This window comes from Oncorhynchus keta, chromosome 35 (assembly GCF_023373465.1).
Source record: "Oncorhynchus keta strain PuntledgeMale-10-30-2019 chromosome 35, Oket_V2, whole genome shotgun sequence".
Lineage (NCBI taxonomy): Eukaryota > Metazoa > Chordata > Actinopteri > Salmoniformes > Salmonidae > Oncorhynchus > Oncorhynchus keta.
The window spans coordinates 57381643-57400447 of record NC_068455.1 but is presented as its reverse complement, the minus strand read 5'-3'; the positions used below and the strand labels follow the sequence as shown (position 1 = coordinate 57400447).

Sequence of the window (18805 nt, the reverse complement as noted above, 5' to 3'; positions counted from 1 at the left end):
AAATGCAGCGTGGCTATAATTCATGGTTCTTTAATAAAGAAACTATACATGAATAAACTACAAAAACAAGAAACGTGAAAACCCAAAACAGTCCCGTGTGGTACAAACACTCACACAGGAGACAACCACCCACAAAACCCAACATAAAACAGGCTACCTAAATATGGTTCCCAATCAGAGACAATGACTAACACCTGCCTCTGATTGAGAACCATATCAGGCCCAAATAGAGAAACAGACAAACTAGACATCCAACATAGAATGCCCACTCAGATCACACCCTGACCAAACAAAACATACAAAGCAAACTATGGTCAGGGTGTGACACTGTCATTTAGGTTAGTATTGTGGAGTAACTACAATATTGTTCCATCCTCAGTTTTCTCCTATCCCAGCCATTAAACTCTAACTGTTTGAAAGTCACCATTGGCCTTATGGTGAAATCACTATTAACATTTGAACATCTTGGCCAGGTATTGTTATAATCTCCACCCTGCACAGCCAGAAGAGGACTGGCCACCCCTCATAGCCTGGTTCCTCTCTAGGTTTCTTCCTATGTTCTGGCCTTTCTAGGGAGTTTTTCCTAGCCACGCTGCTTCTACATCTGCATTGCTTGCTGTTTGGGGTTTTGGGCTGGGTTTCTGTACAGCACTTTGTGACATCAGCTGATGTAAGAAGGGATTTATAAATACATTTGATTGATTGATGCCTGTATCCTTGTAGTGATTGGGTGTATTAATACACCATCCAAAGTGTGATAACGTCACCATGTTCAATGGGATAGTCAATGTCTGCTTTTTTTTATTTTACCCATCTACCAATATGTGCCCTTTCATGCGGGCGTTGGAAAACCTCCCTGATCTTTTTGGTTGAAACTGTGTATGAAATTGAGTGCTCGACTGAGTGACCTTACAGTGCTGTTGAAAAGTATTTGCGCCCTTTCTAATTTTCTCTATTTTTGTGGTTTTTTTTTATACTGAATGTTATCAGATCTTCAACCAAAACCTAATATTAGTTAAAGGGAACTTGAGTGAACAAATAACACAACAATTACATACTTTTTCCCCCTTTATTTCATAAACAAAGCTATGCCACACCCAATGCCCCTGTGTGAAGAAGTAATTTCCCCCTTACACTCAATAACTGGTTGTGCCTCCTCTAGCCAGACGCTTCCTGTTGTTGTTGCTCAGTCTCTCACGTCACTGTGGAGGAATTTTGGCCCACTCATCCAGGCAGAATTGCTTTAACTCAGCAACATTTGTGGGTTTTCAAACATGAACTGCTCGTTGCAAGTCCTGCCACAACATCTCAATTGGGATTAGGTCTGGACTTTGACTATGCCATTCCAAAACTTAAAATGTGTTGCTTTTTAACAATGTTTTATTTTTGATTGTATGTTTTTTTTAAATCATTGTCTTTGCTGCATGACCCAGCTGCGATTCAGCTTCAGCTCACAGACAGATGGCCTGACATTGTCCTGTAGAATTCTCTGATACAGAGCAGAATTTATGGGTTCCTTTTATTGAGGCAAGTCATCCGGGACCTGAGGCAGCAAAGCATTCCCAAACCATCACACTGCCTCCACTATGCTTGACCGTTGGTGTGAGGTTCTTACTGTGGGAATGCAGTGTTTGGTTTTCACCAGACATAATGGGACCCATGTCGTCCAAAAAGTGGACTCGAAGTTTGCCAAAAAAAAGCACCTGGATGATCATCAAGACTCTTGGAAGAGTGTTCTATGGACACGTGTGTTAAAGGTATAACCATTTTCTGCAAATCTTGGCACTACCCACCCCACCATTTGGGAGAGGAGCGGCGACTCCGGGATGCTGGCCTTCTAGGCAGAGTTCCTCTTTCCAGTGTCTGTGTTCTTTTGCCTATCTTAATCTTTTATTTTTATTAGCCAGTCTAGAGATATGAGACATTACTTTTTCTTTGCAACTCTGCCTGGAAGGCCAGCATCCCAGTGTCGCATCTTCACTGTTGACGTTGAGACGGGTGTTTTGATGGTACTATTTAATGGAGCTGCCAGTTGAGGACTTGTGACGCGTCTGTTTCTTAAACTAGACACTAATGGGTGCCAGCGTAGCCTAGTGGTTAGAGCGTTGGACTAGTAACCGAAAGGTTGCAAGATCTAATCCCCGAGCTGACAAGGTGAAAATCTGTCGTTCTGTCCCTGAACAAGGCAGTTAAACCACTGTTCCTAGGCCGCCATTGAAAATAAGAATTTGTTCTTAACTGACTTGCCTAGTAAAATAAAATGTACTTGTCCTCTTGCTCAGTTGTGCCCCGGGGCCTCACACTCCTCTTTCAATTCTGGCTAGAGCCAGTTTGCGCTGTTGTTCTATGAAGGGAGTAGTACACAGCGTTGTACGAGATCTTCAGTTTCTTGGCAATTTCTCACATTAGCCTTCATTTCTCAGAACAAGAATAGACTGACGAGTTTCAGAAGAAAGTGATTTGTTTCTGGACATTTTCAGCCTGTAATCGAACCCACAAATGTTGATGCTCCAAATACTCAACTAATCTATGTGTCTATGTTGGAGATGGGCGATATGGCCAAAAAATCCCTATCGTGATAAATTGTCTGAATTGATGCAATAACGATAAATTGAACGATAAGTTTATAACATTAAAGTGCTCTGCAGATTGTTTTGAAATTATAATTTTAAACTACTACTACTAGTGTTATAGTTGAATGGGTGTAACAATCACTCATATTAGCAAACGTATTTAATTTCCTACATCACATTTCTCTAGTATAGTATCGATGGCAACACCCACCCGTAGCACGCGCTCCAGCAGGTGTATCTCACTGATCATCCCTAAAGCCAACACCTAATTTGGCCACCTTTCGTTCCAGTTCTCTGCTGCCTGTGACTGGAACGAATTGCAAAAATCGCTGAAGTTGGAGACTTATCTCCCTCACCAACTTCAAACATCTGCTATCTGAGCAGCTAACCGATCGCTGCAGCTGTACATAGTCTATCGGTAAATAGCTCACCCAAATTACCTACCTCATCCCCATACTGTTTATATTTATTTACTTTTCTGCTCTTTTGCACACCAGTATCTCTACCTGTACACGACCATCTGATCATTTATCACTCCAGTGTTAATCTGCAAAATTGTAATTATTTGCCTACCTCCTCATGCCTTTTGCACACAATGTATATAGACTCTCATTTTTTTTCTACTGTGTTATTGACTTGTTAATTGTTTACTCCATGTGTAACTCTGTGTTGTCTGTTCACACTGCTATGCTTTATCTTGGCCAGGTCGCAGTTGCAAATGAGAACTTGTTCTCAACTAGCCTACCTGGTTAAATAAAGGTGAAATAAAAATCAAAAATAAATTTAAAAAGTAAGGAATGATATCAGCAGAATGCTTGAGATAAGTGACCGGTACGGTCGGTTTATCTTCCCAGCTCTGGTGTGCGTGTGTGTGCAGGCAGTGTATGTTTGTGGAGACAGGGCGTTGTTGATGACTGAGGTCAGCTATGTGAGGGAAACAAAGGAAACCCAAAACATAAGAGCTTTCTGTCAAATGACAGCCCTTTTAAAATGTCAATCTTACCTCAACAACTGGGATATGTATATATAAAAAAACAAGTCCCCCCACTTCAATTTATGGATTTCTGCATTGAAAAGCATATCTCTGTTTGACGCTCACAGATATGGTTTCTCCCAGTCAGCACGGGTAGGGACTTGCCAACCCACTCCCTCACATCCACCCTGCCACTGTTCCACACAGATTAGTCAAAACAAGTTGGGTAGCCATGTTTTGCTCCCACAACAGAGCTCAATGGCAGACTCAGATGATATGTTTCAACTGACGGGATTGTCAATGGGGTAAATCTTTCAAATAGAGTTACGTTCTTCATACGGCGGAAGCTGTAGGACCCAAACAACTTTTGGATAGATTTTTTGTAAACTACGCAGCTGTGCTACCTGGGCAATTTCTATTTGTGTTGGGTTGTAGTGTGGAGCCTATCAGTTTGTGTGTGTACAGAACCAAGTGTGTGCACAGGGAGTGGACTCTTGCTTAATCTACAGTTTTGTAGAACTGACTGTTCCTATTGAAATCGATAGAGTGTGAAGTTGTTGAACTGGGAGAGGGGTCGGGTCTCTCTCTATCCAGCTAACAGCCTCACAGTACAGGCTACTATCAAGTGGCTCTTGGACGAGGCTTGGGCCGTATACCGGGATATTTTTGGAAAAAGCCACGGGAAGCTTTTTCAAAAATGTCAGTACCGTCAACTGTTTCTTTGAAGTGTTTCAATACATTTGAATATTTGTAGCTACTTTAAGTTACCACCTGCAGTCAACTTGTGTACTACGCTAGGAAGTGAAGCAGATTGTGGTCTTCATTTCACGTGTCACATTATTTTACATTATGAAGCTTACCGTAGTTCACCAGAACAGTTGAGCCAGTCACGTGTTGGTAAGTAGTACAACGGGAGAAAGCGGGTTTAACTTGCTATTGCTAGTTAGCTATTGTGCATTCGTTAAGTATTCAGACTGCTTCACTTTTTCACATTTTGTTACGTTACAGCCTTATTCTAAAATGGATTAAATTGCCCCCCCCCCCCCATTAAATCGACACACACAATACCCAATAATGACAAAGGGAAAAACTGTTTATTTGAAGAAAAGACAAAAATACAACTGAAATATCACATTTACATTCATTTAAATCAATTTTAGAATAAGGCTGTAACATAACAAAATGTGGAAAAAGTTAAGGGGTCTGAATACTTTCTGAATGCATTGCAAGTAAGTGGCTGAATATACAAGGAGACATGGCATCGTATGTATGTATGTGTGTGTAATATATATATATATGTGTGTGTGTGTTTAGCTTTTTGCCTTGTTTGAGAAGTCAAAGCGTTTTGGATGAGTGATCTGTACAGCTGTTAACTTGATTTCCTGTGTTTTATTTCTCTCCTCCGTTCTCAGCCCGTCTGCTCCTCCCCCCTATTCTTAGAGCAGAGCAGGCAGGCCTGTTGCCCTAGCGATTCCACACACACAGCATATACACATACTGCTCCAGATCCAGCCCCGTTCTTCCTTCAGACAAGCATGCGTCAAAACGTTGTTCATTTGCACAATCTAACTCGTTCACATCCGCTTGTAATGGTCCAAACTCAGCTACTACCTATACTTGTATTTATTTATTTAACCTTTATTTAACTGGGCAAGTCAGTTAAGAACCAAGTCTTATTTACAATGACGGCCTAGTGGGTTAACTGCCTTGTTCAGGGGCAGAACGACATATTTTTACCTTGTCAGCTCGGGGATTTGATCTAGCAACCTTTCGGGTTATTGGCCCAACACTCTAACCACTAGACTACCTGCCACCCCCTGCCGTATAACTTTATGAGCTGGATTGCCTGATTTTGCGCTTGTTAGCATATTTAGCTAGCATCCTCTATTGAAATGCTCTATTAGTTGGTGACAATTTTGTTAGCATTCTGTTTATAGATGCCCAATGGGCTTTTTTGCGTTTTTAGAGCCCCCTTTATATACTAAGACTGTAATACTATAAATCCTGGGATGAGAGAAGGCCGGTATCACGATATGAAAATCTGAATCCTGCCCAACCCTATCTTGGACATACTGTCGTGTAGTGGGAATGGCTACTACTCCTTGCCGCAATGTTCTAGAATGTGGAAAATGAACTGTATTTGTATTCTGTAAATAAAGTGCTTAGAGAGGATAGACACATCTACACTTGGTCTTTATGTTGACTATGTTCCCCTTCCTTTTGCCCCTAGTTTAAACCGAACCCCATAGCACAGGATGAAGGACCGGACAGACGCCCCGCGTGATAGGTGAGTCGCTGGCGCCGCTTCCTCTTGCAAACTATAAGTATCTATTTCTTTCTCGTTTCTGCTCTCACTCTCAACCAGAGTCCTATTTTACATTTTGAGTTTAAGTGAAATGCGCTCCAAGCAAAGCAGTGGTGCTGAAAATGAACTTTGTACTGTTTTTAATCGATTTTATTTAATTTGATTTAATTTCTGATGTACTTCAATAAAGTTCACTATTGTCGTATTTCAACCTGACTGGTTGCACTTTATTTCATGGTACATAAACTACCTGCTATTTTTAAAGAAATAACATGCTAATAAATACATACCAAAAACTTAAGAATGACATGCTTGTTTCTGATCTTTTCATATTTTCCTCCCGTTCCCAGGGGCTGGTTGGTGGGGATCACCTTCTTCATTCTGGGCCTCGGGACGCTGCTACCATGGAATTTCTTCATGACCGCCTCCATGGTAAACCCAACCTCACATGTCTTCATAACAACAGGTTCAGGGTCAGATAGTTATTCACCACCCTAAAGGCTACAGTCAGGATTAGGGAAAGGTAGATCTGATCCTAGATTTGTAGCTTTGGGAAACGTTTGTATTAAAGTTTCCCAAAGCTACAGATCGAAGAGCAGATCTACTTTGGCTCGGGTTCAACAAGTGCAATACTTTGTGTCATACCAAAGTAGAGCATTGGCTTTCTTAAGGAATTATCTTGGAAAAGTCGTTTTTAAAAAGCAGCCTCTGAAAGTCAGATGTTGTTTGTATTTGTTCTGTATGTGTATTGTACATAGAGGATTAGCTGAGTTGTTGGTATGTTCAAGTCAAGTATTCTGTCCGAGAGGGATTTAATGTGACTGGCCCCCTGTTGTTATGTAGTCTTGGTGTCCACTAAGTATCTGTATGTTGAAGTTAACCCCTTATGGTGTGGTTGGAGACCCCCTTAAGCTATAGAACATCACATGAGTATTCCACTTTGGAGCTGTGTGTGTGGCCTAGCCTCTAAGGCTAAGCTCGCTCTATGTTCAAATGTCAAACCCCACAACTCGTAGGGTTAGCTCATAGGGTTAGCTTTGATTCTTGGTATACAGTACATGTTTGTAGAATGACTAGACCTATTTGTATAGGAACAAGTGACGTGTGACCACTGATGTACCATTACTGTATGTACTTAGCCGATAGCAACTAACAACCATATCGATTGTTGATGTAAACTGGGTCATCTCTTGAGTCCTGTGTGGCTCAGTTGATCGGGCATCCCTGTAACGTACCAACATGTGGATAAAAGTGTTTGCAAAAAGACTATTTTTATCTCTTCTGTCAACAGTATTTCAATAGACGCCTCAACAAGACAGAATGGAGCAACGGCACGGTGGTGGTCCAGAAAGAGTACTACTTCAACAACTGGATGACTCTGCTGTCCCAGCTCCCCCTGCTGCTCTGCACTCTGCTCAACTCCTTCTTCTATCAGCGGTGAGACAGCACTTCTTCTCTCAGGTCTACATGTCCTCCAAATGCTAAACAAACACTTTTTTTTTTACTGCATACTTGGCTGACAATATAGTATGTGTGTGTGTGTGTGTGTGTGTGAACAACCCTTTTTTGTTTTGGCCATTTTATTCAACTGCAAATAGGTGCAAAAAAGCTCATATGTTTTGTGATAGAGTGGATGTTTAGGTTGGCCTCAGTTTAAAGTAAAAAGTAAAAATGTGTAATATTGCATGAAGGTGGTGTGTTGCTGTCTAATCCAGTGAGATTGTGAACTAACCTTTTTAAATTTGTGCGTAGGATATCAGAGATGGTGCGGATAGCGGGCAGCCTGGTCTTCATCCTCATCCTCTTCATCCTCACTGCCATCCTGGTCAAGGTCACTATGGAGGAGGACTGCTTCTTCTCTGTTACCATGGCGACCATCTGGTTCATCAACTGTGAGTAGGACGTGGTTGTCTGTGTGTATGTGGGGGGGGGGGGTCATTGTGGTGTGTGTGTGTGGAAGAGAAACCATTTGTCACAAGATGTGTGTGATGGCATTAATATAGTGTGTATGAGTAAGGTTTGTGTGTGTGTGGGCAGGAGGGGATGGTATCATTAACTGTTTGTTGATGATGTGTGCTATATTATTAACCCTGTCTCTCTCTCTCTCTCTCTCTCTCTCTCTCTCTCTTTCTCTCTCTCTCTCTCTCTCTCTCTCTCTCTCTTTCTCTCTCTCTCTCTCTCTCTCTCTCTCTCTCTCTCTCTCTCTCTCTCTCTCTCTCTCTCTCTCTCTCCTTGTAGCGTTTGGAGCGGTGTTACAGGGCAGTCTGTTTGGCCTGGTGGGCTTGCTGCCTCAGAGGTACAGCGCTGTGTTTATGAGTGGCCAGGGGCTGGCCGGCACCTTCGCTGCTCTCGCCATGCTGGTCTCCATAGCCAGTGAGTCACACACACAAACCAATATATCAAATATACAAAGAAATACTTGGAAATAAACACGCACCGCTCACATCAGATATGCTCAGTGGCTGACTAGCAAATCAGTCAAATGCGGCAAGTAGTCAAGTGAGTATGGTGTGGCCTTTGCAACTTCACTTGGAATTGACCTCTCCTTTTTCTTTCCTGTGTGTGTGACAGGTGACACAGACCTTGAGACGGCTGCGTTGGGTTACTTCATCACTCCTTGTGTAGGAACCCTGCTCACTCTCCTCAGCTACCTCCTCCTGCCTCGCCTGGTGAGTGGCTCAGCCCTACGTAGCCCCAGGACTGGAATGTAATAGATAGATATATATCACACGTTGGGCCTCAGAACAGACCCTGTATCCCTCGGGACTACAGCCAAGTTTTATTTTGTAACGTTGACGCAGGGAGACAGGAAACAGGTGCAGTTAGTGAGTTAAATGACAACAAAAATGGACCGATAACAAAAAACAAGAGCAGCGTCTGACATGGAAACACAAACATACTATCCGATGACTGATAACAAAAGAGTGCCATATAAAGGGTGAGTAATCAAGGGAGTAATGAAGTCCAGGTGTGACTGATAATGAGACGCAGGTGTGCGTAATGACGGTTGCCAGGTGTGCGTAATGACGGTTGCCATGTGTGCGTAATGACGGTTGCCAGGTGTGCGTAATGGCAGTTGCCAGGACCTGTGGTTAGTAGACCGGCGACATCCAGCACCAGGGAGTGGGAGTGGGAGTGACATATCTAAAGAATCTGTGTTCCAGGTTGGGCTTGTAGCTGACCAGTACAGCATTACTATGTTTCATCGAAGGAATCCATGTTCATGTTCGGCGAATGTTCTGTCTGTCTCATTTGTCCTCTGCTCCGGTCTCATCTAGGAGTTTGCCCGGTTCTACTTGGACAAGAGCAGGAGCTATGAGGTGGAGACCACAGACGAGCTGCTGAAAGGTGAGGTTGCTGAAAGCTGCTGAGAGGCCTATTCATTTTATGCTCCTATACATCTCAATAACCATCCAGTACAGTGCGGCCTGCCACTGCTAGTATTCCCCTTTAAACTCAGGGGGGCTGTATGTATCAAGCATTTCAGAGTAGGAGTTTCGATCTAGCATCAGGTCCCCATGTCCATGAGGGTTATTGGCTGCCATCTGCCCTCCATCGAGATCCTGCACGACTCCAGGACAAGGAAGTGTGCAGGAAAGATCTTTGCTGACCCCTTCCACCCGGTCACCCCCTCCTCCAACAATTCCCCTCTGGCAGGCAGTTCAGATCACTCATGACCAAAACCACCAAAACCTACCCAACACCTTAACAATTTCTTCCCGCGGGCTGTGGCCCTCACTAACTGTAGTAGTCTGGTGGGCACATGCCCCAGGAACTAGTGTCATGTATGGCGCTGCATCCCTCCCTCCCTCCCCCCAACACTGCCCATTACTCCCTCACACATTTACCTCTGCCTGTTGATTTATCAATGTGAGGTCAAGTTGACCGTTTTCCCTGGCATTTTCCCCATTCTTCCTCACCTGGCAGAGAGGGACATGGAGCAGAACGGCAAGCTGAAGGGCAAGGCCAACGGCTCATTGGCCAATGGTGATGCCAGCGGCGAGGAGGTGGAGGTAAAGGAGGGCAGTCCCAAGCAGAACTTCCTTCCCCTGGAGCAGGCTGAGGACAGGGACCGGAAGTCCACCGTCATGGAGGTGTTTAAAAAGGTAACGCTGACCTCTGTTATTACTCAGCTGTGTGTGTGTGTGTGTGTGTGTGTGTGTGTGTGTGTGTGTGTGTGTGTGTGTGTGTGTGTGTGTGTGTGTGTGTGTGTGTGTGTGTGTGTGTGTGTGTGTGTGTATATGTATAAATATATATACAGTGCCTTGCAAAAGTATTCGGCCCCCTTGAACTTTGCGACCTTTTGCCACATTTCAGGCTTCAAACATAAAGATATAAAACTGTATTTTTTTGTGAAGAATCAACAACAAGTGGGACACAATCATGAAGTGGAACGACATTTATTGGATATTTCAAACTTTTTTAACAAATCAAAAACTGAAAAATTGGGCGTGCAAAATTATTCAGCCCCATTTACTTTCAGTGCAGCAAACTCTCTCCAGAAGTTCAGTGAGGATCTCTGAATGATCCAATGTTGACCTAAATGACTAATGATGATAAATACAATCCACCTGTGTGTAATCAAGTCTCCGTATAAATGCACCTGCACTGTGATAGTCTCAGAGGTCCGTTAAAAGCGCAGAGAGCATCATGAAGAACAAGGAACACACCAGGCAGGTGTACTGTTGTGAAGAAGTTTAAAGCCGGATTTGGATACAAAAATATTTCCCAAGCTTTAAACATCCCAAGGAGCACTGTGCAAGTGATAATATTGAAATGGAAGGAGTATCAGACCACTGCAAATCTACCAAGACCTGGCCATCCCTCTAAACTTTCAGCTCATACAAGGAGAAGACTGATCAGAGATGCAGCCAAGAGGCCCATGATCACTCTGGATGAACTGCAGAGATCTACAGCTGAGGTGGGAGACTCTGTCCATAGGACAACAATCAGTCGTATATTGCACAAATCTGGCCTTTATGGAAGAGTTGCAAGAAGAAAGCCATTTCTTAAAGATATCCATAAAAAGTGTCATTTAAAGTTTGCCACAAGCCACCTGGGAGACACACCAAACATGTGGAAGAAGGTGCTCTGGTCAGATGAAACCAAAATGGAACTTTTTGGCAACAATGCAAAACGTTATGTTTGGCGTAAAAGCAACACAGATAATCACCCTGAACACACCATCCCCACTGCCAAACATGGTGGTGGCAGCATCATGGTTTGGGCCTGCTTTTCTTCAGCAGGGACAGGGAAGATGGTTAAAATTGATGGGAAGATGGATGGAGCCAAATACAGGACCATTCTGGAAGAAAACCTGATGGAGTCTGCAAAAGACCTGAGACTGGGACGGAGATTTGTCTTCCAACAAGACAATGATCCAAAACATAAAGCAAAATATACAATGGAATGGTTCAAAAATAAACATATCCAGGTGTTAGAAAGGCCAAGTCAAAGTCCAGACCTGAATCTAATCGAGAATCTGTGGAAAGAACTGAAAACTGCTGTTCACAAATGCTCTCCATCCAACCTCACTGAGCTCGAGCTGTTTTGCAAGGAACATCTCTCGATGTGCAAAACTGATAGAGAGACATACCCCAAGCGACTTACAGCTGTAATCGCAGCAAAAGGTGGCGCTACAAAGTATTAACTTAACCTTAAGGGGGCTGAATAATTTTGCACGCCAATTTTTCCGTTTTTGATTTGTTAAAAAAGTTTGAAATATCCAATAAATGTCGTTCCACTTCATGATTGTGTCCCACTTGTTGTTGATTCTTCACAAAAAAAATACAGGTTTATATCCTTATGTTTGAAGCCTGAAATGTGGCAAAAGGTCGCAAAGTTCAAGGGGGCCGAATACTTTCGCAAGGCACTGTATATATATATAAATCAAAAAAGAAACGTCCCCTTTTCAGAACCCTGTCTTTCAAATATAATTCTTAAAATCAAATTAACTTCACAGATCTTCATTGTGAAGGGTTTAAACACTGTTTCCCATGCTTGTTCAATGAACCATGAAAAATTAATGAACATGCACCTGTGGAACGGTTGTTAAGACACTAACAGCTTACAGACGGTATGCAATTAAGATCACAGTTATGAAAACTTAGGACACTAAAGGGGCCTTTCTACTGACTCTGGAAAAACACCCAGAAGAAAGATGCCCAGGGTCCCTGCTCATCTGCGTGAACATGCCTTAGGCATGCTGCAAGGAGGCATGAGGACTGCAGATGTGGCCAGGGCAATAAATTGCAATGTCCGTACTGTGAGACGCCTAAGACAGCACTACAGGAAGACAGGACGGACAGCTGATCGTCCTCGCAGTGGCAGCCCACACATAACAACACCTGCACAGAAACGGTATATCCGAACATCACACCTGTGGGACAGGTACAGGATGGCAACAACAACTACCCGAGTTACATCAGGAACGCACAATCCCTCCATCAGTGCTCGGACTGTCCACAATAGGCTGAGAGAGGCTGGACTGAGGGTTTGTAGGCCTGTTGTAAAGGCAGGTCCTCACCAGACATCAACGGCAAAAAACGTTGCCTATGGGCACAAACCCACCGTCGCTGCACCAGACAGGACTGGCAAAGAGTGCTCTTCACTGACGAGTCGTGGTTTTGTCTCACCAGGGGTGATGGTCGGATTCACGTTTATCGTTGAAGAAATGAGCATAACAACTGAGGCCTGTACTCTGGAGCGGGATCGATTTGGAGGTGGAGGGTCCGTCATGGTCTAGGGCGGTGTGTCACAGCATCATCGGACTGAGCTTGTTGTCATTGCAGGCAATCTCAATGCTATGTGTTACAAAGAAGACATCCTCCTCCCTCATGTGGTACCCTTCCTGCAGGCTCATCCTGACATGACCCTCCAGCATGACAATGCCACCAGCCATACTGCTCGTTCTCTGCGTGATTTCCTGCAAGACAGGAATGTCAGTGTTCTGCCATGGCCATTGAGCACGTCTGGGACCTCTTGGATTGGAGGGTGAGGGTTAGGGCCATTCCCCCCAGAAATGTCTGTGAACTTGCAGGTGTCTTGGTGGAAGAGTGGGGTAACATCTCACAGCAAGAACTGGCAAATCTGGTGCAGTCCATGAGGAGGAGATGCACTGGAGTACTTAATGCAGCTGGTGGCCACACCAGATTCTGACTGTTACTTTGATTTTGACCCCTCCTTTGTTCAGGGACACATTATTCCATTTCTGTTAGTCACATGTCTGTGGAACTTGTTCAGTTTGTCTCAGTTGATGAATCTTGTTATGTTCATACAAATGAACACATGTTAAGTTTGCTGAAAATAAACGCAGTTGACAGTGAGAGGACATTTATTTTTTTGCTGCGTTTATATAATTTTTTATTTTATATATATTTTTTATATATGGCTCTGGTCTATAGTCCAAATCCCTACCCTTTTCCCAAAGTGTACACTTGTTCACTCCCCTACATGCATTTGGAAGTAGTGTAAGCATGGACTAAAAATTTCCACCATATTTTTTACCTTGTCCCTGTCTCTCTTCAGATATGGGTGATGGCGTTCTGTGTGGTTTTTGTCTTCACCGTCACTCTCGCTGTGTTTCCCGCCATCACTGTGGACGTCAAAACCATATACCCTGGGAAATGGGGTATGTATACTCTCTTTGATAAATATGTTTCAAAAGGGTTCTTCGGCTGTCTCCATAAGAGAACCCTTTCTCGTTCGAGGTAGAACCCTTTTAGGTTCTATATTTCGCACCACTTTGTATACTGTATGCATGTCATGAGACTTAAACCCACCTATTAACCACCTCTTTCTCCCCATCAGAGTCCTATTTCATCTCTGTGTGTTGCTTCCTCATCTTCAACGTGTGTGACTGGATCGGTAGAACCGTCACCACCCTGTTCCAATGGGTAGGTTTCTGATTAATTTGATCTGTGTGGATTGTTGTTTTATTACACACTTGATAGGATCACGATGGATTAGATTTCTGTAACATTTTTCCAAGCTTCTCAGGGTTTTTATAATCCTCTACATTGAAATTGAAATTCTCTCACTTTCTACCCCTGCACGAAAGCTTGAGTTATTACTCGTATTACATTTAGTTGTTATTATTACTTTGTCTTACCAGTAACGTTTCTCTCTGTGTTTGTTCCGCAGCCTCCCAAGGAGAGTCGTCTGTTCCCGGTGCTGGTGGTCTCCAGGGTGGTGTTTGTTCCCCTGCTGATGCTCTGTAACGTCCAGAGCCGCTCCTACCTCCCCGTCCTCTTCTCCCACGATGCTGTCTTCGCCTTCATCATGATACTCTTCTCCCTCTCCAGCGGCTACTGCGTCTGCCTGTCCATGTCCTACGCCCCACAGTGAGTAGAAGTAACACACACACACGGCGGCAGCTTACCCGGCAGGTAGCCTAGCGGTTAGGGCCGCTGGTTCAAGTGCTCGACCGACCTCACTAATGCTCTTGTGGCTGAATGGAAGAAAGTCTCAACAGCAATGTTCCAACATCTAGTGGAGGTGCTTTGCTGGTGACACTGTCAGTGATTTATTTAGAATTCAAGGCACACTTAACCAGCATGGCTACCACAGCATTCTACAGCGATACGCCATCCCATCTGGTTTGCGCTTAGTGGGACTATCATTTGTTTTTCAACTGGACAATGACCAAACACCCCTCCAGGCTGTGTAAGGGCTATTTGACCAAGAAGGAGAGCGATGGCCTCCACAATCACCTGACCTCAACCTAATTGAGATGGATTGGGATGAGTTGGACCTCAGAGCGAAGGAAAAGCAACGAACAAGTGCTCAGCATACGTGGGAACTACTTCAAGACTGTTGGAAAAGAGAATGCCAAGAGTTTGTAAAGCTGTCAAAGGCAAAGAGTGGCTACTTATCTCAAATATAAAATATATTTTGGTTTGTTTAACACTTTTTTTGGTTACTACATGATTCCATATGTTATTTCATAGTTTGATGTCTTCACTATTATTGTACAATGTAGAAAATATGAAAAATTATATTTGAAAGAAAAACCCTTGAATGAGTAGTTGTCCAAACTTTGGACTGGTACTGTACATACAATCATCCTATACGCTGCTGCTACTATAGTTTATCATATATCCTGATGCCTCTTCACCTTACCCGTATACATATCTACCTCCATCACTCCAGTATCCCTGCCCATTGTAAATATGGTATTGGAACTGACCCTGTATATAGCTGACTTACTTTCTTGTGTTCTTACTTCTATTGTGTTTTTGTTCTACTTCACTTTATTAAATAGTACTACTGATACGGATTACTGCATTGTTGGGCAAGAAGGACATTTCCCTGTACCTGCATACTGTATCTATGTGTATGCCGCCTGGCTCATCTTCATATCTGTCAGTATGCATCATCTTTCTCTCTGTCCTCCCAGGCTGGTGGCGTCCAAAGATGCAGAGACGGCTGGGGCCCTGATGACTTTCTTCCTGGGCCTGGGCCTCTCCATCGGGGCTGGCTTTTCTTTCCTGCTGCGTCTACTGGTCTAGACAGGCACACCAGAGGGACCACCACCATCCGTCGCCAGTCCCTGTTTCGAACGACGGTCGCCTCCATGGCCATTCATAAATTGAGCGACCACTGCCACCAAATGCCATATTTTTTTAATACCTAGAAGGACCTAGGCTGGGAATAGAGAGCTGCCTGCATATAAAGCCTGCATCAAAAAAATGAATTTAGTACTGACCACAATAGATATTATACAAGGGATTTGAGTATTACCTCTCCATCTGCCACATACATATACTATACTCACTGAAATAACTGAGAGAACGGCGTTAGGAGCCGGCTTTAAGGGAATAATGCGACATGAATGCTAGCTACCTACTTAACAAGTGGTTTACAGTGATAAGAATGCATCACTGGTTGCCTCTCGGAATAATGGACACAGTCAGTGCCAGACCGCTCTAAACTTGGGTTGTTTTCGTTATTTTTGAGTTGGACCATTTTAAGGATTTCTTTTGTGTTTTTGTATAAAGTTATTTGTTTTCTTAGCTTTAGAGCTTTTTATGTAAGGCGTTAACTTGAGGCCAAGTACTGTAGCTGTGTGAGTGTTTGGAGAGCTAATGTATTGTTACATTAAGTAGTTCCATTATATTATAATCCTGCCTAGAAACGACAAGAGCAAATCATACGGCTACCGGCTGTGAAGTTGATTTACTTATTCTTTTCAACAAAGCATTTTATTTGATTTAAAACTTATATTTCGGTTTTATTTACACATCAGAACAAAGTTACCACGTTACACAGAAAACATGGACATTAGTCTGTCGACATCAGCACATTCCTAACCTTTTAGCCCGTTGGAGTGGAGAGGAGCACTCAGTAGAGTGAAACAGATGTCATGTACAGATAAAAAAAAATATTCACCATTCCACGTTACAAGATGATCGTGTCTGCTCAATTATGTTACCTTTCGATCTGTGACTCATCGTTTCCCACCACCTGTCCTAGGTGTCGCAGTCATCCGATTGGCCTATGTCTGACTCACTTCCTGTTTACGTGAGGATAATGGCCCAGTAGGACTGTTTTTTTAAAGAAACTAAATATGTTTGATAGGACCACTCCAGCCCCCTGTTAGCCAAGCAGCTTCTGTTTTTATTTATTTTTACGAGGGCAGGTGGGTTATGGGAGCCTAACCATATTCCTAACCCATTCCTGTCCTCTTGTTCTAAGGGTAGCTAGCGTTGAGTCTGACCTTAACACCATTCCGCTTGGCCGACCTACCGAGTCACTTTGTTTAAATAGAATTTTTGCCTTAGATGTGGTGTACAAAGGCGTGCTGTTCCAGCTTTTTCAAAAAGGAAAGACCCAGGCTTCGTGCTTTGTCGTAAGCAGGGTGTGTTTGTCCCTATGTAATTAAATGTTTAACTTCTGACAATGACCACGAAAAAAGTGGCAGCTATTCTGTAGTGTTGATGAGGTGAATTGGTTGGATCTAAAGTAACGGTTTTGTTTCGCTGTTGGTCATTTACTAGAGTAAACTATAGTGTTTGAAGTAGGATTACAAACTAGAATGGCTGCTAGCTGTCTTTGTTTGAGGCGTTGGCTCTGGGCAAGGTGTCTGTATCTGCCAATCTGTGAGCTTCATACTTCATAGTGTCACACAGACAGTGGGAGTACTAGCTAAACTGCATTACAGTAGGCCATTATAGGGCCTTACATTTGAAGACATTACCATAACACTAAATCACAATTCGAGACACAATTCTCTGGCGATTTTTCATTTCTTGAATGTGTCATGGCCAAGATGACTGACTTGGAGTTAGATTTTACATTTTTAAACTGCCAGTATAAAGAGTGCCATGAACACAAATGACAACAAATCACTTTATTTTCTAAAACTGGGCTTTCAAGCTATAGATTTTTAGGACTATAAATGTATTTATTTTTGCCCATTCCAATTTTCTTCTAGAAATGAATGCAATCATTAGAAACTTACAAACTATTGCATGAACCATTTTTTCTGTGTTTGCTCTTTTTTGGTTTCTAGACTTTCTCCATTACTCTTATTTTATTCTCCATAGTTTTATTGTTTAATGCTCTGGAACGTGTGACTTCTAAGTGTTTTTTTTTAACCTTCCACTTTGGGCTGTGTCAAGGTGTAGTTTATACATGCGTAGTCTATGAGCAGAATTACTGTTTTACCTCAATTTGCAACAAAATCCGTAGTTTGAATGCCACCTTTTCTAGAAGCTGTTTAATTTCCCCTACATTTTCCCCCGCGTTGGGCCACCCTAGCAATTCGAGTTAGAGCCAATGAGCTTCAGCCCCTCGCCATTCGAGTGACAGCTAGCAAGATGCACACATAGCAGAGGGAGAGCCATGACGTGATGTACATATCTGCACGTGACGTAGTACGCAATTTTCGGGAACTGCTTTTGGCTCATGAGCGCTACTTTCACAACTACTAGCTAAAAGGTATACAAAAGTACTCTTCATAATCTCTTCATTCTGATTTCATCAAGGTGTATGAGTGAGTTTTCGGAATGGAGTGAACTAAGTCATAAATTAGGTACCTGTGCATAAAGTGTTGTTGAGTGAAACAGCCGTTTGGTTTCAAAAGGGCTGGACGAAGGGCTGATGTAGACAATGGCCCTGTTTGAATACACCTCAATTCTCCACCCTTCTCCCAAAGTGTGCACTTTCTTGCATTGGCGTTAACAGTAGTGGAAAGTGGAAAATCCCTCCAACCTATGTTTTTAAATCCATGGCGAGGAGTGTGCAAGTGTACACTTCAGGAAAATGGTGGAGAATCGGAACCATGACTTATTTCTGGCAGGAGTCAGGACTCGGGGTCATGACCTTGTCTGAATGATTTAACATGGGATTGTCGTCACAATGAGGTCGTATACTGTGGATCACCGTTGACAGCCTAGAGTTGCGTAATTACACATGACTTTGAGTAGGAAATACTGACACATAGCAAAGGCCAAGAGTCCGACATACTTTTAAATAACCTCTTTAGGAAGCGAGACCAGATCGAGGGAATAGTGATTCAATTATTAGTTGTAGATAGTTAAAAATAATACCTGTTGTAAAAGTACTTTAGGCACTAAACCGTAACGTGGTTTTTGAGACCCCGGTTATGAGAAGAGAGTCTTCTCAGGAATATAAATGCCATTGTTACATACATGTTACTGTACAGTGTTTTAATACAATTTCAGCTTTTGTTTTATGGCGCCACAATCATGCCAATCAGTTTGTTAGGCTGTGGCTGTGAGCAGGGATTTGATCTGTCAGGATCGTACTGTATGATTGGGCAACAAACATTTAACGTGCGCTACCACAGCGAAGGGAATCGTGGCTCTGTGTGTATATGCATGCATTGGCGTAGTTATTCTGTGTTGAGGAATTTGACTTGCTGTTGGGATAGTTTCTGATGACCATTAAATGGATTGTTTTTAGATTTTGGTTCATGTCTTTGTTCAGTAC

At 43.0% G+C, this 18805-nt stretch overlaps 1 protein-coding gene across 4 annotated transcripts in view; it reads left to right on the top strand.

Moving 5' to 3' along the window:
- The window catches only part of LOC118368675 (equilibrative nucleoside transporter 2-like), a 28831-nt gene extending 10054 nt beyond the window's left edge, over positions 1-18777 (top strand). Inside the window, exons 1-13 of one of the 4 annotated variants that reach the window (XM_052497158.1) lie at positions 3757-3851; positions 5777-5833; positions 6202-6283; positions 7143-7288; positions 7604-7743; positions 8090-8224; positions 8423-8520; positions 9130-9199; positions 9779-9957; positions 13379-13481; positions 13661-13746; positions 13994-14193; positions 15249-18777. In XM_052497158.1, coding sequence (XP_052353118.1) covers positions 5802-5833; positions 6202-6283; positions 7143-7288; positions 7604-7743; positions 8090-8224; positions 8423-8520; positions 9130-9199; positions 9779-9957; positions 13379-13481; positions 13661-13746; positions 13994-14193; positions 15249-15360 — 1383 coding nt within the window. In that variant the 5' untranslated portion in view covers positions 3757-3851; positions 5777-5801 and the 3' untranslated portion in view covers positions 15361-18777. The other 3 variants (XM_052497159.1, XM_052497157.1, XM_035752966.2) reach the window with 3 other exon arrangements.
- Positions 18778-18805: the final 28 nt, after the last annotated feature.